General features: G+C 44.5%; 1 protein-coding gene across 7 annotated transcripts in view; it reads right to left on the bottom strand.

Annotated features, from left to right (window-relative positions):
• Nucleotides 1-26,529, bottom strand: part of COBLL1 (cordon-bleu WH2 repeat protein like 1) — a 204,171-nt gene that overhangs the window by 69,091 nt on the left and 108,551 nt on the right. For 6 of the 7 annotated variants that reach the window (XM_033945070.1, XM_033945069.1, XM_033945066.1 and 3 more), the window contains 3 exons: nucleotides 19,865-20,053; nucleotides 1,077-1,284; nucleotides 302-530 (listed from right to left, as the gene is read on the bottom strand). In XM_033945070.1, coding sequence (XP_033800961.1) covers nucleotides 302-530; nucleotides 1,077-1,284; nucleotides 19,865-20,053 — 626 coding nt within the window. Of the gene's footprint in view, nucleotides 1-301; nucleotides 531-1,076; nucleotides 1,285-14,089; nucleotides 14,171-19,864; nucleotides 20,054-26,529 lie in introns of those variants that run through there. The other variant, XM_033945073.1, reaches the window with a different exon arrangement.

The following is a 26,529-nucleotide window of genomic DNA, read 5'->3' as shown; positions in this document are numbered from 1 at the left end:
CAAGAACATTCAGACCTGGGGCAGGTTTAGGGAACACTGATCTAAGCAATAAAGGGTTAACTGACTCACCCAAGACCATAAGGAACATCAGTGAAATTTAAATCCTGGCTTATCTAGCTCTTAGCTCACTGATCTAATCATTAGGCAATGCCTCCACTCCTGCTCTGTTAAAAAAATGTTTTCTTAAGCAGAGTCAACAAGCCCATTAACATAAAATGCTGAATTCTTAGGAATGTCAAAATATTAGTTCTATTTTGATATGCCACAAGGTGTGCAACAGAAAAGCAGTACAAAATCTTACCTCTGCTGTTATCTATTGCATATAATTCCCTTAATCCAAGATCATTAAGAGACTTTGTCAAATCCAGAGGCTCCCGAGACTGATAGTCCTTTAACAAGACAGTGTGCAGAGGGTCAAACTCGCATTTACTACAGATGGTTGGAGTAAGTTCTTGAAGTGACACATGTGGAGAAACCCTCATTACAGTTTTCTGCGTTTTCTTGTAGTTTATTACTACACGTACAGTTTGCTGAAGACAAAAATAAATGAAAATGACTCCATTATAAAATCATTCTGTTTTCTAGCTCCTGAAGAGTCATTGAGAAAGGCTATGTCACTGACTTATATCACATTCTACATTCCATATGGACCAATACCGCTGTTCTTGTTATTACAGTCGATGGATATGCTTGGTAGTTGCGTAACACCAAAAAAGAGCAGCTGTGCCAATAGACACATCCCCAAGCACACACACAGCAGCCAAAAATTGTCCCACAATTTTAAATAAACAATGAAAATAATAATAAATTTTTGTGTTACGCTTCCTCAGTGCGGAGAAGTAAGCTAACAGAGTAGGCAAACAACTTCCTCTCACAGGCTTAAATCAAAGTAACATGAGCATAGTCACAAAGATCACTACTACTGCACGCCATCATAGGGCACGAGTGTGTGCTTAATTAAAGTGCAACTAAAAGTGTAAAAATCACTTATTTTAAACAAATAGTGGTGGAACAGTTATCTTCATTTTGTAGATGAGAGGACAAAAGAAATCTGTAAAATGCAAAGTAAATCTCACCTCAGGCACAACAGGAGTAGATCTTTTATTCTTCTCATCTATATTTTTAGGCTTTAAAATTGCTCTTTCTACTTCAAGCATCCCAATTGGTGTATTTGGTTTGAATTTGATCTGACTTTTGTCTGCTGAAATCAGATCTACAGTGTATGTTGATGGGTTTAAATGATATTGTCCACAGAGAAAGACCAACAAGTCCATCATGGGTTTGCTTCAAAAACAAAACATACAGAAATTCATAATTATATTCTTTATGAATCTTTTAAAAGAACTGTTTAGAACAAGCACAATGAAACTATGTACAAATTAAATAAATCTTAATTCAAATTGCCAAACCTGACACACAAAGGTAAGAAACATTAGAAAAAAAAAATCAAGATAGTTTTATAAGGTCTAAAAGTGCTGAGGGTTGTGCCTCAAACTCAATAAATTGTATACATAGCATAGGCTGACTCTACTTCATTATATAGAAAAATTAGAAAAATGCCACACTGAGCCATATCAAAGGTCCTTGAGTCCAATATCCTATTTCCAACAAGTATTAGGGAAAATCCCAAACATCAAGATGCAAGACTGTCCAACCATCACCAACTTCCACCCCCAACAAAATCCAAACACCAAATAGCACAGTTACTTACCGTAACAGGTGTTATCCAGGGACAGCAGGCAGATATTGTCAACATGTGGGTGACATCATCGACGGAGCCCCCTAGCGGACGTTTTCGCAAGCAAACTTGCTTGAAGACCTTCAAGTTTGCGATTGGCCAGCACAATCGCGCGTGCCCCTCCCGCCCGACCCAGGGCATGCATCTCCTCAACGTGGCCTCAGTTCAGATAGCAAGCAAAGAAGCCAACCACGGGGAGGTGGGTGGGTTGCGAGAATATCTGCCTGCTGTCCCTGGATAGCACCTGTTACGGTAAGTAACTGTGCTTTATCCCAGGACAAGCAGGCAGCATATTCTCAACATGTGGGAGACCTCCAAGCTAACCAGAATGGGATGGTGGGAGAGTTGGCAAATTAGGAGAATAGATTTTGCAACACGGACTGGCCAAAGTGGCCGTCACGCCTGGAGAAAGCATCCAGACAGTAGTGAGAGGTGAATGTATGAACCAAGTGGCAGCCTTACAGATTTCCTCAATGGGAGTGGAGTGGAGGAAAGCAACAGACGCCGCCATCGCTTGGACCTTGTGGCCTGTGACTCGACCTGGCAGGGCGAGACCAGCCCGAGCATAGCAGAAAGAAATATAAGCAGCCAACAAGTTAGAAATGGTCCGCTTAGAGACAGAGTGACCCCAAACGATTAGGGTCGAAAGAGAGGAACAGCTGTGGATCCGAACGGTGAGGAGTGGTGCGCTTCAAGTAGAAGGCCAGCGCACGCTTGCAATCAAGAGAATGCAGAGCCACTTCTCCAAGGTGAGAATGGGGCTTCGGGAAAAACACAGGAAGAATAATGGATTGGTTGATATGAAACTCCGAAACAACCTTAGGCAAGAACTTAGGATGGGTACAGAGAACCATACCTTATCATGATGGAAGACAGTGAAAGGCGGGTCCGCCACCAAGGTTTGAAGCTCACTGACCCGACGGGCAGAAGTGAGAGCAATAAGAAACACAACCTTCCAAGTGGTTCAAGTGAGCACTCGCCAGTGGCTCGAACGGAGGTTTCATCAAATGAGCAAGGACCACGTTAAGATCCCAAACCACGGAAGGTGGTTTAAAGGGCAGATGAACGTAGAAAAGGCCTTTCATGAAGCGGGAAACCACAGGATGAACAGAGATAGGCTTCCCATCAATCGGCTGATGAAAAACAGTAATAGCACTAAGATGGACTCGAACCGAAGAGGACTTGAGTCCAGCGCCAGACAAGTGTAACAGATAATCCAGGACAGCAGACAAGGAGGCAGAGATCGGCTCCAGCTGCCGAGTAGCACACCAGGAAGAAAAGCGGGTCCATTTCTGAAGGTAGCACTGGTGAGTGGACTCCTTCCGAGACGCCTCCAGGACATCCAGCACAGGCTGGGAGAATTGTAACGAGGACATTAAGTCTCGAGGAACCAAGCTGTTAAGTGCAGAGACTGTAGGTTGGGATGAAGAAGAGAACCTTGACTCCACGTAAGTAGAGAAGGAAAAACAGGCAGAAGAAGGGGCTCCCTGGAACTGAGTTGTAATAGAAGGGAGAACCACGGTTGTCGGGGCCACCGAGGAGCTATCAGAATCATGGTGGCACACATGGAGTTGAGCCTGACGAGAGTCTTCAGAATCAGAGGGAATAGAGGGAATGTATACAGAAACAGGTTCATCCAATCCAGTAGAAAGGCATCTGCCTCGAGCCTGAGAGGGGTGTAAACCCTGGAGCAGAAACGGGGCAACTTGTGATTGAGGGGGGACGTGAACAGATCGACATCCGGAGTCCCCCAACAAGCAAACACCTGACATAGAGTCAAGGAATGGATGGACCATTCGTGAGGCTGCAGAAGACGACTCAACCTGTCCGCCAGACAATTGTGCTGGCCTTGAACGTAGACCGCTCGAAGGAAAATGTTGCGGCGAATGGCCCAATCCCAAAGCCGCATCGCCTCTTGGCACAGGGACAGGGACCCCGTGCCCCCCCTGTTTGTTGATATAATACATGGCGACCTGGTTGTTCGTGTGGATCAGCACCACTCAGTCGCGAAGCAGGTGACAGAAAGCTTTCAGGGCAAAGAAAATTGCTCGGAGCTCCAGCAGATTGATGTGACAAAGGCGGTCGGCACTGGACCAAACACCCTGAGTGCGAAGACCATCCATATGAGCCCCCCAAACATAGGTCGACGAGTCCATCGTGAGGACCTTCTGCAGAAGAGCATGAAACAGAAAACCTCTGGAAAGATTGGAAGACAGCATCCACCAACGGAGAGCCTGCCTCAACAAAGGAGTCACGACAATGAGACGAGAAACAGGATCTCAATCCTGGATCCACTGGGACGCTAGAGTCCATTGAGGAATATGGAGGTGTGAAGTCTGGCAAAAGGAGTCATGTGAACCATGAAGGCCATGTGACCTAGTAGGACCATCAAGAGCCGAGCCGGGGCCGAGGACAGATGGGCCACTCTCTGGCATAAACGAATAAGGGCCTCCTGATGAGGCCGAAGCAAGAAGGAGCGGAGACGAATCGTGTCTAGGACCGCTCCAATGAACTCTAGAGACTGGGACGGACAGAGGTGAGACTTGGGGAAGTTCACCTCGAAGCCGAGACTCTGAAGGAGCAAGATGGTTTGATTCGTTGCTCACAGAACTTCATGGCAAGAGGACGCCTTGATCAACCAGTCGTTGAGGTAGGGAAACACCTGCAGGCCACGGAGACGCAGGGCCACAGCTACCACAACCAAGCATTTCGTGAAAACCCTCAGAGAGGCCGCCAGGCCGAAGGGAAGAACACGATACTGGAGATGGAGATCCCCCACACGGAATCTCAGATACTGGCGAGAGGCCGGGTGTATTTGGAATGTGCATGTATGCTTCTTTGAGGTCCAGTGAGCACAGCCAGTCCCCCTTGTCCAAGAGGGGATACAACGTAGGAAGGGTGAGCATTCTGAACTGTTCCCTGACCAGAAACTTGTTCAGAGCATGGAGGTCCAGGATCGGATGCAGATCCCCCGTCTTCTTGGGTACCAGAAAGTACAGGGAATAAAATCCCATATTCCACTGGTCTGGAGGCACCTCCTCGATCTCCCGAAGGCGAAGAAGGGCCCGAGCTTCCCGCAGAAGGAGAGGCAGCTGAGACTGGGCCGAAGGAAACTCTTTTGGAGAAAGGTCGGGGGGTACGTGACTGATGTGAAGGGAGTACCCCTCCTGGAAGATGGAGAGCACCCAACTGTCGGTGGTAAGACTTTCCCACTGGGTGTAGAAATGATGGAGACGTCCCCTGATGGGGAGGGGAGAAGTCTCCAGAAGGAAGGGAGCCCGAAGGCTCACACCGGAATTGTCAAAAAGACAGCCCAGGCTTCTGGGCCTTAGCTTGCCGTTGCTGCAGTTGTTGCGGCCGCTACGAAGAAGGCTGAGAGAACGCAGGAGTAGTTTTCTGTGGATATCTCTGGAGAGGGATTTTGTATTGCCGAGCCGGAGGGATCTTCGGCTTAAGTCTCACCAGAGAGGCGAAGGACCATTCGTGTTCCGAGAGGCACTTGGTGGCCGCCTCAATGGAATCATCAAAGAGCTCATTACCCACGCAAAGGAGATTGGCTAGACGATCCTGGAGATTCCGATCCATATCCACAATCTTGAGCCAAGCAAGATGACATATGGCGATCGCAAAGGCCGTGACCCTCGAGGACAACTCAAAGGCGTCGTAGGCCGCCTGAAACATATAGAGGTGGAGCTGGGAGAGAGTCTCCTCGAGGAGACGAAACTCCTGACAACGAGAATCCGGCATATCCGCCCGGAACGAGTGGAGGGCTTCCACACAGAACCGGAGATAGGACGTGAAGATAAAGTTATAGTTGAGGACACAGTTCACCATCATTGAGTTCTGATAAAGACGGCGACCAACTTGTCCATCGTACGGCCCTCCCGGCCCGGTGGACGGCTGCGTACACCTTCGAGGGGTTGGATTTCTTCAAGGAAGATTCAACCACTAAGGATTGGTGAGAAAGCTGAGAACTTTCGAACCCCTTGACCGGGATCGTCCGGTAATAGGATTCCAACTTGGAGGGAATAGCCAGGACCACATAAGGGATCTCCAGGTTCCGGAGAAATGTCCGCCGGAGAACCTGGTGCAACGGCAAGTGCAGCACCTCACGGGGCGGATGAGCAACACCCATTTTCGCCAGGAATTCCTGAGTATAGCGGGACTGAGACTGGAGGTCCAGGTTCAAGGCCCTGCCCATGTCAGCAATGAAACAAGTGAAGGAGGAGTTTCGAGAAGAAGACTCATCTTCCTGAGATGACGCCGAGTGAGACCTGGGGGCAGCAGAGAAAGAGGGAGAAATTTCCCTTGAATAGCATGCCGGAGCCTCGGAGTCCCGCAAATGGGATATCGAGGAGGCTCTACTAAAGCGCCTCGGGGGCATCGAGGAACGCCCCCGCATAAGGTGGGTCGGGGAGGACCCCGGAGTATGAGGGCCCATCTTGTGGAGCTCTGGAGAAGATGGGGCAAAGGAAAATTCCTCCACCGGTTTAGAAAACCCTTGAGAGGAGGTCATTTGCTTTGAGGGGGAATGCACAGTAGAGTCCAACTCGAGGACAAGGGTGTGCCTGGAAGGCTTCGTGGTCGGAGACCTGCCCCAAAGGGGCGGAGAAGACCACAGCTTTTTAGAAGGGACAAACCTCAGCAAAGTAGCGGGCGAGAAGTGGGTTCCTGTCATGGGCCCCCGTAAAGTCACAGGTCCAGATTCCGGAGACGAAGAATCGCTCGAGGGAATCCTGCGAGTCTTGCAGGCATGGGCCCGAGACACAAGAGAAGGACGCTCAGGCTGGTCAGACTGGGGCTGGGTCGAGACCGAGGGCAGAGACGTCGAGGTCGGGACCAGTTGGCTCACGACTGAGGAAAGCTGCGAGGTAAGAACGGTCTTAAACATGTCCTCGAATATAAGCACCGAGACCAGAGGATATTGGGTCACAGGTGCAGCAGTGCGCTCCTTCGGGGCCGACCTCGAGGAAGAGTATTCCCTACTTGAGGAGGCATGCTTAGATCGAGGTCTCGAATATGCCGACGAGGTGGCACTCGCATGACTCAGAGCTAGGCTTCTTTGCCGGCACACCTGAGGAGGAAAGAGGAGACTTACCCGAGGCCAGAGTAGTAGGAGGAGCCGAGGCCGGAGCCTTGGAGGTTGAGGAGGACTTTGAGGCCGAGGATTTTGAGGCCGAGGAACCTAACAAGTGTCGAGGTCGAGCTCGAGGCCTGTCCCTCAAGATCCATCACACCAAAAAGTTGAAGAATCTTGGCCACCCTCTGATGAAGAGCCCGCGGTTGCAAAGTCGCACAACGCGGACACGACAACGCAGTGCTCCACACCCAGGTACTCCACACACCAACAATGAGGATCGATGATGGAGATAACCCGGTTGAACTTAGTGCAGTTCTTGAACCCGGTGCGAAGCCGGGACATTAAAAAAACATGGCCGCAGCCTCGTGAGGCTAAGCAACCAGAAAACCGGAGGTCCAGTCAAAAAGACACGAGCACAGCGACTCAAACAAAAACAACAAAGAAAGCTGCGGTGCAAGAGGGACAATGAGATCGCGCGCAAGGGAGCAGTGCTTCTGGCTTCACGGAAAACATAGAACTGAGGCCACACTGAGGAGACACATGCCCTAGGTCTTCAAGCAAGTTTGCTTGCAAAAACATCCACTAGGGGGCTCCGTCGGTGACGTCACCCACATGTTGAGAATATGCTTTCTGCTTGTCCTGGGATAAGCTTAGCCTCTTCCCAAAGCAGGCAAATCACTAAGTAACATGATTTTTTGCTCCTAACCATTAAGGCTGGATTCTACAACAGAAGCCAAAAGTTGATAATTGGTTGTGCCATTAAAATACAATTAAAACTCATTAAAAAAAGTCACTGCTATGCAGCCTCTGGGACCAGCACCTAGGTACCAAAGCCCAGAAGCGGGTATGGCTAGGGGGCAGCACCAGACTTCAGCATCACTATACGCCGCTAACCATGAGTGATTCAGGAAGGATCCTGGGCACCGGAAATATAGGCCTGTAAAACCCCGACCTACTTTTCTGCCACCTAAGGTCCTAGAGAGATGTGATTTAGAGAATGACACGGTGGCGGTTTACCCGCGGCCACCGCATTTTAGCCGCGGGTCACCCGCCGAAAACGGGGAAGAAAACTAGCAGTCGCTGCGGCGACGGGGACAAGGCCATTCACCGCCCGCGGGGCGGTGAATGGTCTTGTCTCCGCAGTGAGGTATCAAGGATCGCGCGGTCCCCGCAGCCACCGCCCGCCCGCCCGTAGCATTTAGCCAGCTCCCTCCCTCCACCTCACCTTAAATTTCGAGTTTTCCGGCTTCTTTTTTTCCGAGCCGCACATGTTCAAAAATCCGTGCACGCGCGGCTGCGCGAGTCAATCAATCTTCTCCTCTGACGCAACCGGAAACAGGAAGTTGCAGGAGAGGAGAAGTTTGATTGACTCGCGCAGCCGCGCGTGCACGGATTTTTGAACACGTGCGGCTCGGAAAAAAGGAAGCCGGAAAACTCGAAATTTAAGGTGAGGTGGAGGGAGGGAGCTGGCTAAATGCACGGCTTTTTGAACGCGTGCGGCTAGGGAAAAAGGAAGCCGGCAAACTCGGAACGAATATAAGGTGAGGTGGAGGGAGGGTGGGGGCTGCTGGACCATTCTTCATTACTTTGCCATACTAATTCCATTCTATGTTAGGTGCCACGGACTCAGATTCGAGTCCTAGCGATGATGAGTTAAAGATCCCAAAAGAAGCCAACTTCTAAATCCAGTGGTTAGAGCTACACTACACTCCTTGTGACCCTGGGCAAGTCACTTAATCCCTATTGCTTCTGACACAATGGGCAGTTCCAAAGACCAAGACTGGCCAGTGTCAAAGACAGGATGCTGAGCTTGATAGACCCTTAGTCTCCACTGTTTTTAGTGATCAACAAAGTTCTATGTTTCTATAATCACCCTAATTCTGTTATCATTGGACTAGATATTCAAAATGATTTAAATGGCCAGGACAGGCTCCTGGCTGTTCAAATCATCTGTCCAGGGCTAACCAGGCATTTTCAATCTTCATGTTCAGCCCAAATGGTGTCACACAATTCAGCAAAAATACCCAATGTTGTTCCTCATAATTTAAATATTGCTCATAGAAGGAACAACATTGGGTATTTTTGCAAATGGAAGTTGGAGGGTTAATTCCCTTGAAACAGTCAATTGAGTGAAACATGAATTCATGCTGGGACACAAGATAGGTTGAATTTGTTTTGAATTTAAAAAGAAAAATGATCAATGAAGAATACTATAATGGCAAGAAAATATAATGATAAAACAGCAACTAATTTTGCCTATTTTTATATATTAAAAAAGTACTACATAAGGTGAATGTCCATATTGCTGTCTGTTGTTCTGCTGAGCACTGGCATTGAAACAGCAAAATGCATTTATTGCATACTTGTCCTCTGTCGGAAACATTATGGTGGTATATTAGTTGTGTTAATAAAAATTTATAAACAAAGCCCTGCCAGCTGAACATCTCTTTCTCTAGTTCAGCAGCAGGAACTTTGATTTATAAGAATGGAATACGCTAAATATTAGAGTACTAAGGCTTATATGGATGCTGCGGGGACAGTGACAGGGCGGTGAATGGGATGGCAGTGGCGGTGACGGGGCGGTGAAAGGGATGGCAGTGACGGTGACGGGGCGGTGAATGGAATGGCGGTGACGGGGCGGTGCAGAGGATGGTGGGCCGGGGACGGGGCGGTGACGGGGACAGATTTTTTCCCCGTGTCATTCTCTAATGTGATTGTAGAAGCAGCACCTGTCGGTGATTGACAAGTATATCAAGAATATAGGTCACTCCTCTAAAAAAATTAACAACCTTGTGCACATAGCATTAGACTTCTCATATATATAATTCAAAGGCTGAATATGCTCAGAGACAGAGGCAAAAACGAGGGGTATTTACCTGAAGAATATTGCCTCACCACCCAAACATCTTTGAGTGCTGTATATCACAGTCTAATCGTTTTCAAAAAGTGTTCAATTAGAATGACAAGACACTTAGCTTTGTCAGGAACCTCTCTTTAAGGTCCCCTTCATAGCTCCAGAGCAGTGATTGCCCTGCAGCTTCTGAGGCAACTTCCCCAGCAAGTGTATACTCACTGAAATGATTGGATTCATAAGACATAAGGAGCCAATTAGTGCCAATAACTGGGTGTTAATTGGCATTAACTGACACCAATTTAGAACTGTGCACACATGTTGCTACATGCAATTCTATAACAATATGCACCGAAATCCCATACTGTACAATCCAAAAGGGGGCATGGCATTGGAAGGTGCATGGGTGGGTGAGCCCTATAAGTCTAAATATAGTCCTGTAAGTCTAAATTTTTTCCTACAGCACATTTTAATGTTATGCATCAAGGAAATTTTTTAAATTATCTTTTCGCCCTATTTGATGAAGAGTTCAGAATTGCTTTAACATAATGTTTAGCTACTATTTTCAGTTTTAGAAAGCACTTTTGTTGCACTATTAAAAGTAGTCTGGTAAACTCATTTCTTGTTCACCAAATTAATTAAGCTCAGTTTCTTAAATCAGCCAATGCCATATGTAAGAGAGTATTGTCATAGTAACCAAAGTTTCTGGAAGCTCATATATTGCTCTGAGTTTACAATGCAGTGAAAGTAACCTGAAAGTCCAAGTAAACAAGATAAATGGCAAGTAAACATTGCATCAGAAAGACCAAAAGGCAGTGTTATAAGCAAATATTTGCAAGAAAGTAACTTTACAACTAAAATGCCATCAGCGTAATATTTCTAAAACAATCTAGAGAGGTTGTGGTTTCCAACATAGCAAATAATGACAATCTACTCAAAGTGGTGAAGGATTTTAAAGCTGACCTATAAATGTCTTTGCTTAATATTGTTAACTGAAACTGTCTAGGTTATTTACACACACCCCTCATGCCCAATTTATTTACTGCATTTATTTATTCAATTTTCTATACCGTTCTCCCAGTGGAGCTCAGAAAAGTTTACATGGATTTATTCAGGATACTCAAGCATTTTTACTGTCCTTTGCAGTAAACAAACAAAACAAAAGTTTTGAGCTGATATGCTCACTTTAGTTTCTATCCTCTTGCTATTAGGGATCCTCCTTATACCCCAATTCCTCCTATGAATTCCATTATTGGGAGGGAATTCATAGCATTACAACTCTTATGTTTTATTTTTCCAAGAAAAGCTCAATATTGCTCCTGTGTCTACTTCCTTACAGTTTCATTATCAAGTGCTCTAGTTCTTCTACTTTCTTCCTTTGGAAAAAGATTACATTTTGTGCAATTCAAGTATTTAAACATCGCCATTCCCCCCTCTTTTCTAGGGCAGTGGGTCTCAACCTTTTTTCAGTTGGGACACACCTGACAAGACAGTGCTCACACATATGGCACACCTCATACATCACCTTAACGGACCTTTAATCTGATACAGTATGGCATTTGGTATGAATTAAATGCAGATGTGCCTGCATCCAGAAAAATCTCCCAACAGATGCAGAAGTTATCATGCAAAAAATTCTGATTTTCATGCCATCTAAAAAACAGCAATCCAAGCCTCTCCACTACCAGGCACACTATGAAATAAAATCTTGAAAAAGATCTTAACTATACAACTGTAGCATTAATCCCTATAATTCAAACATGAACCCTATCTACAAATAGGCAGCACTACTATATTATATGGAATCCCAGCACACTAATACATGTACCATTAATAAAACAGAACAAGCAGGGCTGCTACAGAGTTCTACACAGAAACTAAAAGCCAATAGAATACAGCACCTCAATCACATGCAAAAACACATAGACCCTCATCAAATACAGAACAAGGGTTCAAAAAATTTACATCTATATATATATATATATATATATATAAAATCGGAGGTATGTATGTGTGTATGTATGTATGTGTGTGTGTGTGTATGTGCCGCGATCACGCAAAAACGGATTGACCGATTTGAACGAAACTTGGTATGCAGATCCCTCACTACCTGGGATGATATGTTCTGGGGGTCTCGCGGCCCACCTGCACACGTGGGCGGAGCTACAAACATAAAATCAGATTTCACCCATTCATGTCAATGGAAAAAATATAAAAAGCTGCCATTCTCACAGTAATTCAAAAACGGCTTGACCGATTTGAACGAAACTTGGTATGCAGATCCCTCACTACCTGGGGTGATATGTTCTGGGGGTCTCGCGGCCCACCTGCACACGTGGGCGGAGCTACAAACAGAAAATCAGATTTCACACATTCATGTCAATGGAAAAAAAGTAAAAAGCTGCCATTCTCACAGTAATTCAAAAACAGCTTGACCGATTAGAACGAAACTTGGTATGCAGATCCCTCACTACCTGGGGTGATATGTTCTGGGGGTCTCGCAGCCCACCTGCACACGTGGGCGGAGATACAAACAGCAAATCAGATTTCACCCATTCATGTCAATGGAAAAAATGTAAACAGCTGCCATTCTCACAGTAAATCAAAACCGGCTTGACCGATTTCAATGAAACTTTGTATGCAGATCCCTCACTACCTGGGGTGATATGTTCTGGGGGTCTCTTCACCCAAGAATTTATATGTTCTTGCTCCTGGAGGTGAAACTAAAAATGTTGTTTATAATCACATTTTGCGTTAGTTGTATTGTATTCATTTTGTCAAATATTTCACATTATAATTTGAATATTGTACTTTTTATTAAGCTGTAAAAAAATAATTTCATTCACCACTATAAAGTATCTTTATTTGAATCCATTTACAGTGTTATTGCTATAATTAAATACCCGTGCAACGCCGGGGCATCAGCTAGTAGAAATATAAAGATAAAAATTGAACTGGGAATCCCAAGAAGGCAAATTAGGTATGTACCAAGAGAGGATCCAAGATGACGACTTAGCAGCATGTACCTGAAGGAGTTCTGGTCTGTCTTGAGGATTTATCACTGTTCTAACACGTGTCTCTCCTGCCTCAGATGGAGAAAATGAGATGAGAGTCCAGAGAACATCTTGTTCCTGGGACTGGTCCAGCAAACCATCATTGGGCTAGTTCCAGATGAAGCTAGTTGCAGGCACAGCTGGTGCTTTGGCCGTCCCTGCTGAGATTTCAGTGATGAGCAGCGTAGATAAAGTCTCCGAGTCTTGTTGAAAGGATGCACCCCCCCCCCTTCCAATTCAGATGTATTAGCGCCACAGAGAGTCTCTGGTTGCAGACCCCACAAAGGGTGATTCTGGAAGCTGTGGAAGGAACTCCTGTTACCACACCTTCCACCTGTGAGCTGGAAATTTCCTTTTCTACTTTGTCTATGTCACAGAAGGTAAATGATATAATTGCCAAGCATGGTCAAATGCTTCCTTCTGAATTAAACCAACGATTTGAGGAAAAACCAGATGCCATGATTATGGAGTCACTTTGGGATGCGATTCAAAATATCAACTCTTATCTTAAAAATCTGCTTGTTTTTCTGTGGATATAGTTATTGTTTCTCAAGCAGTGATTGCTCAGGCTCAAGCAACAGGTCAAAAGGCTGACAGGATTGAGACTCTTGATGCTAAAGTCCAGGAGATTCAAATCTGGGAACATCTGTACTTAAAGACAGTGGCTACATTCATAAAAGAATGGAGAACCTGGAAAATCATGCGAGGAAAAATAATTTAAGATTTCTAAACTTACCGAGATCTCCACTGATTACACCAATTGATATGGCTAAAAAGTATATGATAGGACGTCCTGAGAATGCCACCTGATACTAAGGCTTATTATTTAATAGGAACAACTAAGGCAGGAAAATTAGAATTGCAAGCATGAGAGCAAGGTGAAGGTGAAGTTTTGAACTTAACAGAGTTTCTAGAATCATCATTGGAACTTAGTACGCAAAGAACCACCTTGATCGCCACATCTGCATTTAAGCCAGATCAAAATACTGTGGTTTGGATGTATTTCTGCAACATGCTTGAATGTTTCTGGGGTCAAAAATAAATGTTTTTTCCTGACCTTTCCAGGGTGTCTCAAAAACAACACCAAAAGTTTTTACAGTTGAAAACCAGGATATTAGCCTTAGGTGCTTCCTATATATTAAGATGTACATTGCTGTGCTAGCAACAATAATGACGTAGTTATCACATGCTATTTAGTTTTGCTCCTGTTACTAGCTATTTTATTAGGTTTATGACATTATTTAATTTATTAGTAAACATACATAGTTATTACATCTTTATGTTTCAGTGCCAGCTTGAGGAAGGCACTGTGGTTAGAAAAAAAATGAAAAAACAAGAGATCGCTGTATAAGGCAGAAGATACGTACCAAGGATCCAAAGCTTTCTCCATTTCTGCTTTTGTCAGCACTCTCAGCTTCTTCAATGTATGAGGAGGAGAGATTCCGATTGTGAAAGCAGCTACATCCTGTTCTATTAACAGAGTAGAGGAAGTGCCTAAGTCCTAGAACAGGGAACACATCAGTGTGCCCTAAATGAACATGTTGTTACAAGATGTGTGATGCACTGAAATAGAACATCCCCTCTATTACTGACAGGAGCGAAACTAAATAGCATGTAATAACTAAGTCTGTTTCTAGGAAAATTTACTATAAAATAAGATTGACAAGAAATCATGTGATTGAAACTAACCAAAAGGATATTTCTGGAGTATGGAATTTATCACTAAACCTTAATGAAGCAATTGTGTTGCATTTGAAAGATGTACTAACTACATATATTTACTAATGAATTAAGTGATGTCATAAACTTAATAAAATGGCCAAGTCACTTGTAATTCAGGGAGATTCTTGATTGGTATTCTAACAGTTACTAGGACACCAAGAACTCCCAAGGCCTTGAATATTTAAACTACACATTTGTGTCTGATAGGTTTTTTCCTTGGACTCCTCCAGAGATGGAAGAAAGGGCTGAGGGGTATGAAACCTGTTCATGTAGGTATTCAGAGCAAACACAGCCATTGCATGGACTGTTGTTTTGTTTCAGGAACACAGTGGTGTATCTCTGTTTAGTTAATAGTAAACTAGTCATTCCAAAAGGTTGGCACCAGCTTGCTTAAAATGTTGCAAACTCAACATGGAAGCACAAATCCAGAATTAAAATTATTTTAACTGTTTGCTAAAGCAGATATAAGAAAATTCTAGCTGTAATTAATTTGGTAAATTGTTCCAAAGCAAAGGATCTACTGCACTGAAAACAGACTCAATAAAATAGATTCTAAATAAATACATTAAAATAAAGGTACTACTAAAAGATTCTGTTGGTGTGATCTCAGCATTCTAGATGGAATATACTTGGTGTGATCTCAGCATATACAGAATGATATATATAGCAAGACAGTTATGGAGTTCCAAGATGAAACAGTTTGAATACCAAATTATCTTAAGAGATACTATGATTTACTGGCAGCCAAATCATATATGCCCCTTTGATTTATCTAGGAGCAAAACTTTAAAGCAATGTAGGCAACACATATTGGCAATACAGATTCCTATTAATAGAGTTGCAGTAATCAACTCATTTTTATCCATGAAAAGGCAGAATATAAAATTGATTAGTGAATGTGGATATAGTTGGTAAGGCATGGGATTTGTTGAAATCTTTGATGGATAGTTCTGAAGTGCTTTCTTTAAAGAATATACTGTAATTTCTAACCCAGCAAAACTTGTGTGAAATTGCACAAGGTTTGGTATGTTATCATATCCTTTTTAATGTTTTGAATACGAGTGTCTTGCTTGCTGAGCTTCAAGATTAGCTGTCATTTTTATGCTAATGACAATCAGCTTTGTGTCATAGTTGGTTACAACCAAGAGATTACAATATCAACATTGAATCTTTTTGTTTTGTAGCCATGATGGACTGGTTAGAGATTCATCAAGTTACTGGGTAAGTAGATATGCTTGATAGTTGAGCCAGATGCCTATCATTAAATATCCTGTCTGAATGATTTTGTCCAGTACTTAGGGCTTTTGCTAGATTTAAATCTTATAATGGAAACCCAAAACTTAGATGTGATGGTGCCCCAACCACTATATTATGTTTATCTGTGTAATGCAAGGGTTTATTGGAGAATAGTGACTTGATTACTTTGATTTAAGCCTAAATACAACTCATACTACTGTAACAGTATATTCATAGGTTCAGTTACTTCAAAATACATCTGCCTGGCAACATGTAAAAAGGATAACAATCTTATCTTTCCAGTTTTTAGGGAGGTTCATTGGTTGCCTGTTGATTCATTAACACTTATACAATTCTCATAACCCTCCTATACCTAACATCATAAGAATAGCCTTACTAGGTCAGACCAATGGTCCATCTAGCCCAGTATCCCATCCTCATGGAGGCAAATCCAAGATGCAAGTACTTGGCAAAAACCCAGATAACAGCAGCATTCCATGTAGAGAATGACACGGTGGCGGTTACCCGCGGCTAGCCACGTTTAGCCGCGGGTAACCCGCCAAAACGGGGAATGAAAACTAGCAGTCGCTGCGGGGATGGGGACAAGGCCATTCACCGCCTCGTGGAGCGGTGAATGGTCTTGTCTCCGCAGAGAGGCAAAAGGATCACGCGGTCCCCGCAGCCACCACCCGCCTGCCCAATCGATTCTAGTGTTTAGCCAGCACTCTCCCTTCTCCTCACCTTAGTTTGTAGGTTTTCTTTTTCGGCAACCCGCACACTATCAAAGAACCGTGCACCCGCTGCTGCTCAGTTTCGATCTTCTGCTCTGACGCAACCGGAAACAGGAAGTTGCAGCAGAGCAGAAGATTGAACACTGAGCAGCCGCGCATGCGCGGCTCTTTGGGAAAGCGTGCAGGTCGCCGAAAAAGAAAGCCTGCAAACTAAGGTGAGGAGAAGGGAGAGAGCTGGCTAAACACTAGGATCGATTGGGCAGGCGGGTGGGGGCTGCAGGGACCACGCAATCCATCTGTAAGATATGTTACATGCATTTCTACTAGAGAGCATCGTTTTTTGGTTAACGCTGAGAACAACATGTGCCACATCAATCGCCTGTAATGCACTAGTTGCCATTGTTCATTATTTGTTGGAGTAGTGGTTGGTACTTAAGGTGTAAGAAGAATGAATGTTTTGTACTAAATAACACCATCTACCCTACCTGCTTATTTGGAACTTTGGTTATCTAGATGTGCAGTTCTAGAAACCGCTTTCACTATTATGAGCTGTCTACCTCTATTGCATGTTGAGGGAAGAGGAAGTGGTGGTTGCAAACTTACCAGGTGCAATACCACATTAATATAGCATATTACCTTGGAGATGAAGGAACAGCGCATTGCTTCTGCCCAACCAGGCTCAAACTGGAAGGAGGGAGTGAAAGGGAAAAGGATTCTGGGCCAAGGGGATTAAGACGGAAAGAAAAACCCACAGCAGGAAAGAAAGGGAAGGACAGGCATGTGAGCCAGATGCTAGAAGCAAGGGGTGGGGGAAGAAAAAGGGAAAAAAGCTAGATGGAGTTGAAAGAAGAGACACACTGGTATGGAAGAGGAAGATAGGGGAAATCTGGACACAGGAAGGTAACAGAAAGAGGGGAAATTATGTGCATGGGGCATAGTGACAGAGACATAAAGGGGACATGCCATGGGGATGGTATATGGACACAGGGGGGGGGCAATGGCAGATACATAGGGGAGATATTAGAAATGGGGAAAATAGGAGCACAGAAGCGAAATGGTTTGTGGGGATGGGACAGGGACCGAGCTCGCAGGCTCCAGTGGCTTGCACAAATTACATTGTAACGTGCCATGAAAATAAGAGGGAGGAAGCTAGATAGATAGGCCAAGTGAGAGGAGCTGAAGGGAGGTATAAAGGAATAGATGGTAAAGGAGGGAGGGAAGGGTGGTGGTGGAAAGGAATAGGATAGACATTGAAGGAGGGTGGAGAGGAACAGATCCTGAAGGGAAATGTGGAAGACAGAGTGGGAAGAAGACAGATGCCAGACTATGGGGGAGCAGAGAGAAGAAGATGGGTGCTAGACCAATTGGGGGGGGAGGGGTGAAGGGAGAGGCACAGTAACAGCAAATGGAAGACAAAGAGAGAAGACACACAGTGGATGGAAGGAATTGAATGAGAAGATGTGGAAAGCAGAGACCAGACAACAAAGGTAGAAAAAAAAAATTATATTTTTTAATTTATTTTTTGCTTTAGGATAAAGTAGTATATTAGTTGTGTTGATAAAAATTTATAAACAAAGCCCTGCCAGCTGAACATCTCTTTCTCTAGTTCAGCAGCAGGAACTTTGATTTATAAGAAAGGAATAAGCTAAATATTAATAAGCTAAATATTACAGTACTAAGGCTTATATGGATGCAGCAGGGATGGTGAATGGGATGGCAGTGGCGGTGACGGGGTGGTGAAGGGAATGGCGGTGACGGGGCGGTGCAGAGGATGGTGTGACGGGGACAGATTTTTTTCCCCGTGTCATTCTCTAATTCCATGCAACTGTCCCATGTCTGTCTCAACAGCAGACTATGGGTTTTTCCTCCAGGAACTTGTCCAAACCTTTTTTTAAAAGCAGCTACATTAACTACTCATACCACATCCTCTGGCAATGCATTCTAGAGATTAATTATTCTCCGAGTGAAAAAATATTTCCTACTATTAGTTTTAAAGGCATTACTCTAACTTCAAATGTCCGCTAGTCTTTGTAAATCTGGTTGCAGGAAAAAAAAAAAAAAAAGAAAATCGATCCACTTGTACCTGTTCTACATCACTCAGGATTTTGTAGACTTCAATCATATCTCCCCTCCCAAACTGAAGAGCCCTAACCTTTTTAGTCTTTCCTCATATGATAGGAGTTCCATCCCCTTTATCATCTTGGTCAATCTTCTTTGAACTTCTTGTAGTGCCGCTATATCTTTTTTGAGATAAAGAGACCAGAACTGAGCACAATACTCAAGGTGAGGTCGGCACCATTGAGCGATAAAGAGGCATTTCTAATATTTTAAATCTTGTTAACCATCCTTTTTCTAATAATTCCTAGCATCCTGTTTGCCTTCTTGTCCACCACCACACATTGGGCGGAAGGCTTCAGCATATTGTCTACGATGATACCCAGATTCTTTTCTTGAGTGCTGACCCTCAAGTGTGTGTGTGTGTTGAGGGGGGGGGATCATTGCAGGTTAAAACCAAAGGAATAAGCACACCTAGGAAGTACATTTAATTTCTATAACAATACAGCCTAAATTTCAGTTAAAACAAGTTGATGAAATAAGAAAGTTTTCAAATATTTCTGAAACAATATATACTTGGGAATTAATCTGCATTCCAAAGGTAAACTATTCCACAACTCACTGCCTGATTGTAAAATGTTGACATATCCAAGTCATATCATCAACTTGGGCACAATATTTTGCTGAATGGTTTAAATGAATATTCTGCCAATACTTGGTATTAAGTTGCTTGACTATGAGCAGATAAAGGGAAGCAGCATTCTTCCCATCTAACACAGCTGGAACATCTTAAATTTCTTCACCTCCCCCTGTTCCATGTATGCTCAAGTTGACTCAACTATCTACGTTTTTCTTCATTGCCCCTTCCCTCTGAAACTCTCTCCCTACCTCCCTTTATGCTTAATCCAACTATACGCAATTCAAAATTGGTTTTGCCATTAGTGAGCAGCCATTAAAAAAAAATTACTCTGTGGGCACTTACCACCATCCATTTAGTAGGGGGTAAAGCTCACACAGTATTCCTGTGCCAAACAGTTAGCATACGCTAATATAAATGCACTAACTGTTTAGCGAAGGAATAACCACACTCTGCCCCCAATATGCTCTCAACAACAAAAAAATTAGCATGAAATTAGTATGCACACATTTGCCAATTACCACAGGACACTTGAGTATGTCCTGCAGTATTGTCATTTTAAACTGCGTTAGGAGCATATAGCATCTAATACAGTTTAGTAAAAGGGCTTCTAGGTAAGCAACCTTAAGCAATAGTAGAAAAGGCTGGACTCCTTGGAATTCCCTAAATATTTGCTTGCATTTCTGCAGAAGACAGCAAGACAGAAGGTGGCAGAGAGCAACTGGAAACCATGGCCTTTAAAAAAGGGGTTAAAAACATACCTGCCATTAACAGTGGTTGATGTTGTTACGTCCCCTGGCAGAACCACTGTTAATTCTATCTCTTTATCAATCATATTCTCTTTTTGCTCCATTATGTAACTGTTAGATTGTAACACATCAGATGATGTTGATTTGCCAATGTATTTTACTTCAGTTGGTGGGAGAGGAGCTTTGCCTTTAGTTCTTCTTCTGAGGAATTAAAAAATAAAAAAAGAAATAGTAGATCGATCATAAATAAACCTGAACAAGCTGCTAAAATTCATCAAGCATGCAGAAAAAAACTGTTGGTATTAAGTAATATTATAATCAAAAGACCTGTATGCTTATTTGGCGTGGAGGAGTAGCAGGTTGAGAACAGAGGAAATGAGGGTTGAAATCTTACTAATGTACTTTGTGACTTTGGAAAAATAATTTCACCCACCACCATCTCACATACAAAGTTTGCCCCAAACTTACTAATACATGCAAATGTGCTATTTTACCATAGGAAAATTGTGAGACTCACTAACCCACAGTACCTCAATATTGCAGGCTAGTGAATACAACATTTGAATTGGGCTGAGGCATTGTCTTAATGAACTGAAAGCCTGCCTCACCAAAGCCCTTCTCAACAGTAGCAACTTTCCTCCTGCTTCTCTGTCCAGCTCTGCTGGCACAATGGAAGAACTTTAAAAAAGCGATATCTAGCACTTCCTGTTTCTCACAACAGACAAGAAGTGCCAGTTCTTGTTAGTTAAGCTCTCCTGCAGTGCTGGCAGAGCCGGATGAAGAACTGCAGAGTGGCAGGAATAGAAAGCACCCGTTCTCATGAATGCAAAAAACAAACAAACATCAAATTCTTCCACAAGTCAGGGGCCAGAAGGATTGTAAGTGATGCTGGGAGTGAGAGCAATAGCATATACAGCTGCATAAAGGGCAGATTGATGGATTTTGTGAAAAGGAGGAGGCATGGTAGGATACTGGATAAGGAGAGAAGGGGTGTGTGTGTGTGTGGGGGGGGGGGGGTAATGGATACTGGGGACATGGGGATGCAGGAGAGACAGGACTCACCACTTAGGCACAGATTCAGGGTTAAACAGGAAGACCAGAAAAGACAAGCTTTTTTTTTTTTCAGTTCCAAAAGTTTTACTTATTAATATATAGTAAAGAACACAACATGGTACAAAAAAAAAAAAAGATAGAGGTCACACAGTGTCAAGAGATATAGAAAGCAATAAGATAATTAAGAGTCTCACAGGGAAAAACATGAGAAGTTTATGGCAAACGATGTACCTGAAACAATTAAAATTATGATTACAATTACAAGTCATTCAGAAAGTTTCAATATCAAAGAATGCACATTGTTGCATTTCCATGCTTTTTACTCTCCCCCCCCCCCCCACCCCCATCTAAGAAAGCACATCATTGTCCTCTCATATGAGGAAACACTAAAATGGTTAGGGCTCTTCAGTTTGGAAAAGAGATGGCTGATGGGAGATATTATTGCAGTCTACAAAATCCTGAGTGGAGTAGAAGGGGTATGAGTGGATCGATTTTCACTCCATCAAAAATTACAAAGACTAGGGGGACACTCGAAGTTACAGAGAAATACTTTTAAAATCAATTGAAGGAAATTTTTTTTCACTCAGAGAATAGTTAAGCTCTGGAACATGTTGCCAGAAGATGTGGTAAGAGTGGATAACGTAGTTGGTTTTAAGAAATGTTTGGAGGAAAAGTCCATAGTCTGTTATTGAGAAAGACACAGGGGAAGCCACTGCTTGCTCTGGATCGGTAGCATGGAATATTGCTACACCTGAAATGGCCTGAAGTGGGAACGGGCTACTGGGCTTGATGGACCATTGGTCTGACCCGGTGAGGCTATTCTTATGTTCTTTTCTAGTGCTGCTATATATTTCTTGAGATAAGGAGACCGGAACTGATCACAATACTCCAGGTGAGATCGCACCATAGAGCGATACAGAGGCATTATAACATTCTTAGTCTTGTTAACCATCCTTTTCTAAATAATTCCTAGCATCCTGTATGCTTTTTTGGCCAACACACATTGGATGGAAGGTTTCATCATACTGTCTATGACTATACCCATATCCTTTTCTTGGGCACTAACCCCCAAGGTGGACCCTAGGATCCAGTAACTGTGATTTGGATTATTATTCCCAATGTGCATCACTTTGCATTTGTACACTTATATTTCATCTGGCCAGTCTTCCAATTTCCTAAGGTCTGCCTGCAATTTTTCACAACTTTGAATAGTTTAGTGTCGTTGCAAATTTAATCACCTCACTCATCGTTTCAATTTCCAGATTATTTATAAATAAGTTAAATAGCACCAGTCCCAGTACAGATTTCTGCAGCCCTCCACTGTTTACTCTCCTCCATTGAGAAAAATGACTATTTAACCCTGCCTTCTGTTTTCTATCCAATAACCAATTCATAATCCACAACTGAATTTTGACACCTATCCCATGACTCTTTAATTTACTCAGGAGCCTCTCATGAGGAACATTGTCAAGAGCTTTCTGAAAATCTAGATACATTACATCAACCGACTCTCCTTTATTCATGTTTATTCACACCTTCAAAGAAGTGAAGCAAATTGGTGAGGCAAGACCTCCCTCGGCTGAACTCTGTCTATGTGTTCCACAATTTTATTTTTTATAATTGTTTCCATCATTTTGCCTGACACTGAAGTCAGGCTTACTGGTCTGTAATTTCCCAGATCTCCCCTGGAACCCTTTTCTTCCGAAAGAGTGGTTAACGTAAGAACATAAGAATTGCCACTGCTGGGTCAGACTAGTGGTCCATCGTGCCCAGCAGTCCGCTCATGCGGCAGCCCTTAGGTCAAAGACCAGTGCCCTAACTGAGACTAGCCTTACCTGCATACGTTTTGGTTCAGCAGGAACTTATCTAACTTTGTCTAAAATCCCTGGAGGGTGTTTTCCCCTATAACAGCTTCTGGAAGAGCATTCCAGTTTTCTACCACTCTCTGGGTGAAGAACTTCCTTACGTTTGTACGGAATCTATCCCCTTTTAACTTTAGAGAGTGTCCTCTCGTTCTCTCTACCTTGGATTGATTGAACAACCTGTTTTTATATACTAAGTCTATTCCCTTCATTATCTTGAATGTTTCAATCATGTCCCCTTTCAGTCTCCTCTTTTCAAGGGAGAAGAGGCCCAGTTTCTCTACTCTCTCACTGTACGGCAACTCCTCCTGCCCCTTAACCATTTTAGTATCCACTGATATTATGTAGGTGTCTTGCTATGCCACAAATGATCTTTCACCATGAACCTGTGTTCTCAAATCTAATCATATGACCAGTTTTAGCAAGGAGAGCTAAAGCTGATTTTTCTGTGGTATGTCTCATACTTTTGCAGCCTTTTTTCTATGGTGCAGCCAGTTTTACGAAGGTACAACTGGCCACAATGGCAGGGATTTCATAAACTTAATAAGAATCTACGCACAAAAGAATTGCTATACTGGAACAAACTGAAAGCCCATCAAGCCCAGTACACTGTTTCCAACAGTGTCCAACCCAGGTCCCAAGTACCTAACTAGATCCCAAATATGCTGCTTAGCCTAGGAATAAAGCTGTTCATTTTCCCAAGCCATTTCAATAATGGCCTATGGACTTCTCTTTTAAGAAACTATCCAACCCTTTTTTAAAACCTGCTAAGCTAACTGATTTCACCACATTCTCCGGCAACGAATTCCAGAGTTTAATTACACATTGTGTGAAGAAATATTTTCTCTGGTTTGTTTTAAATCTACTACTAAATAGCTTCATTGCATGCCCCCTAGTTCTAGTATTTTTTGAAAGAGTAAACCCTTTCCACTTCACTCAGTATTTTATAGACCTCATTATATCATCCCTGAGCCATCTCTTCTCCAAACTGAAGAGCCCTAGCCACTTTAGCCTTTCCTCTGTATATTTTCTAATTTCGCTATATCTTTTTTTAGATACAATGACCAGAATTGCACATAGTGTTCAAGGTGTGGCCTTTCCATAGAGCGATAAAAGAACATTATAAAATTTTCATCTTTCTTTTTCATTCCTTTTCTGATAATTCCTAACATTCTATTTGCCACAGCACATTGAGCTGAAGGTTTCAATGTATCCTCAACAATGAGACCTAGATCCTTTTCTTGGGCAGTGACTTCTAACGTGGAACCCTGCATCATGCAGCTATAAGTGCAGGTTCCTCTTTCCCACATGCATCACTTTGTACCTGCTCACATTAAATGTCATCTGACATTTTGACTCCCAGTCTTACAAGGTCCTCTTTCAATTTTTCACAACTTTGTGGGTTTGGGGTGCAGAAGTAGTTGTTTTTTCATATGTAAGTATAGATTCTAGCTTTTGTGGTGCACTGTAAGCTGTTCTTTAGCCATTTATCTATGCAGTCCATCACTCTTCGGACATAGGGAAGCACTATGAGTTTGTGCTCTGTCATGGGTTTGTCATCTATTGGTTGGTCTAACTTATGAAAAGCTCAGGATGGCTCTGTGAACATCCAGCTTATGAAAGGTCTAAGTGGAACCAAGACCCTTCTGATTCAGTTGAGAGGGGAGAAACACCTTTAGAAGAAAAGGTGGCACCATCCTATTGGAAAGAACAGTTAGCCATCAAAAAGAATGTCTTTAACTAGAACAAATCCTTCAGTGAGACCTGCTTAAAAAGCTCAAAGGTGCTTGGTTAGGGACCACAGGATCAAACTTAAGGCCTCAATGGGGTACAACCCTCCCCCGCCTCCCACAAGGGGATCAAACTTGCTTGATTTCTTACCAAAAAAGGCACACAGCTGGCTGAGCTTCTACTAATCATTTCTATAGCACTACTAGACATACACAGTAAGAGACAATACCTGCTCGACAGAATTTACAATTTAATCAAAACAGACAAACAGGACAAATAAGGGATTAGAGGCTTGCTTATTGTGTGAGTGATTAAAACAGACATGGATGAGCTACCTGAGTCCTTCAACCCTACCTATAAAACAAGATCCCTTAAAAATTGCATTCCACCCAGAAGCAAATCCAGACAACCCTCTTTGTAATACTGCTACACTCTTAGTACCACTTGTCTCAGATAATGGGCCCCCTATCCATGCAAGCTGATATCAATGATAAGTACCAACCAGATCAGAGGATCCAGGGGATCCCTCTCGGTAAATATACCGTATTTGATATCAATGATAAGTACCAACCAGATCAGAGGATCCAGGGGATCCCTCTCGGTAAATATACCGTATTTTCACGCATATAACGCGCGCATTATACACGATTTTTACAAACCGCGCATAACCTTGCGCGTTATACGTGTGAGCGCGTTGTACAAAATTTTTTTTACATAGTTCCCCCCCGACGTCCGATTCACCCCCCCCCCGCACCACTCGCACCCCCACCCCGAAGGACCGCTTGCACGCACCCGCACCCCCACCCCGAAGGACCGCTCGCACGCACTCCCACCCGCACCCGCACCCCCAGCCTGAAGGACCGCTCGCACCCCCACAGCCTCCGGACCCCCCCCCCCATCATGTAGAAGCTCCTACCGGTGTCCTGCTGCTTCCTCTTGGCGGTCCCGGCCCTTCTGTGTGCCTTGCGCCTGCGCTGCTTCCTCTTCCGGCGGTCCCGCCCTTTCTCTGACGTCAAGCCCTCTTGCCCCCCCCGACTCCCCGACACGACAGGGGCAAAAGGGAGCACAAGCCCTCTTGCCCCGCCGACTCCCCAACTCCCCGACAATATCGGGCCAGGAGGGAGCCCAAGCCCTCCTGGCTCTGGCGACCCCCCCCCCCCCCGCTAGTTGTTCGGGCCAGGAGGGAGCCCAAGTCCTCCTGGCCCTGGCGACCCCCACCCCGCTAGTTGTTCAGGCCAGGAGGGAGCCCAAACCTTCCTGGCCATGGCGACCCCCAACCCCCACCCCGCACTACATTACGGGCAGGAGGGATCCCAGGCTCTCCTGCCCTCGACGCAAACCCCCATCCCCCCAATGACCGCCAACCGCCCCCCTAGCCGACCCGCGACCCCCCTGGCCGACCCCCACGACACCCCCACCCCCCTTCCCCGTACCTTTGTGTAGTTGGCCGGACAGACGGGAGCCAAACCCGCCTGTCCGGCAGCCAGCCAATGACGGAATGAGGCCGGATTGGCCCATCCGTCCCAAAACTCCGCCTACTGGTGGGGCCTAAGGCGCCTGGGCCAATCAGAATAGGCCCGGAAGCCTTAGGTCCCTCCTGGGGGCGGGGCCTTGGGCACATGGTCGGGTTGGGCCCATGTGCATCAGGCCCCGCCCCCAGGAGGGACCTAAGGCTCCCGGGCCTATTCTGATTGGCCCAGGCGCCTTAGGCCCCACCAGTAGGCGGAGCTTTGGGACAGATGGGCCATTCCGGCCTCATTCCGTTGTTGGCTGCCTGCCGGACAGGCGGGTTTGGCTCCCGTCTGTCCGGCCAACTACACAAAGGTACGGGGAAGGGGTGTGTGGGTGTCATGGGGGTCGACCAGGGGGGTCGCGGGTCAGCTGGGGGGGCGGTCGTTGGGGGAGGGGGGTTTGCGTCAAGGGCAGGAGAGCCTGGGATCCCTCCTGCCCGTAATGTAGTGCGGGGTGGCGGTAGGGGGTCGCCATGGCCAGGAAGGTTTGGGCTCCCTCCAGGCCCGAACAACTAGCGGG

The sequence above is a fragment of the Geotrypetes seraphini genome, chromosome 5 (assembly GCF_902459505.1).
Source record: "Geotrypetes seraphini chromosome 5, aGeoSer1.1, whole genome shotgun sequence".
Classification (NCBI taxonomy): Eukaryota; Metazoa; Chordata; class Amphibia; order Gymnophiona; family Dermophiidae; genus Geotrypetes; species Geotrypetes seraphini.
This window is presented reverse-complemented; position numbering and strand designations above follow the sequence as displayed.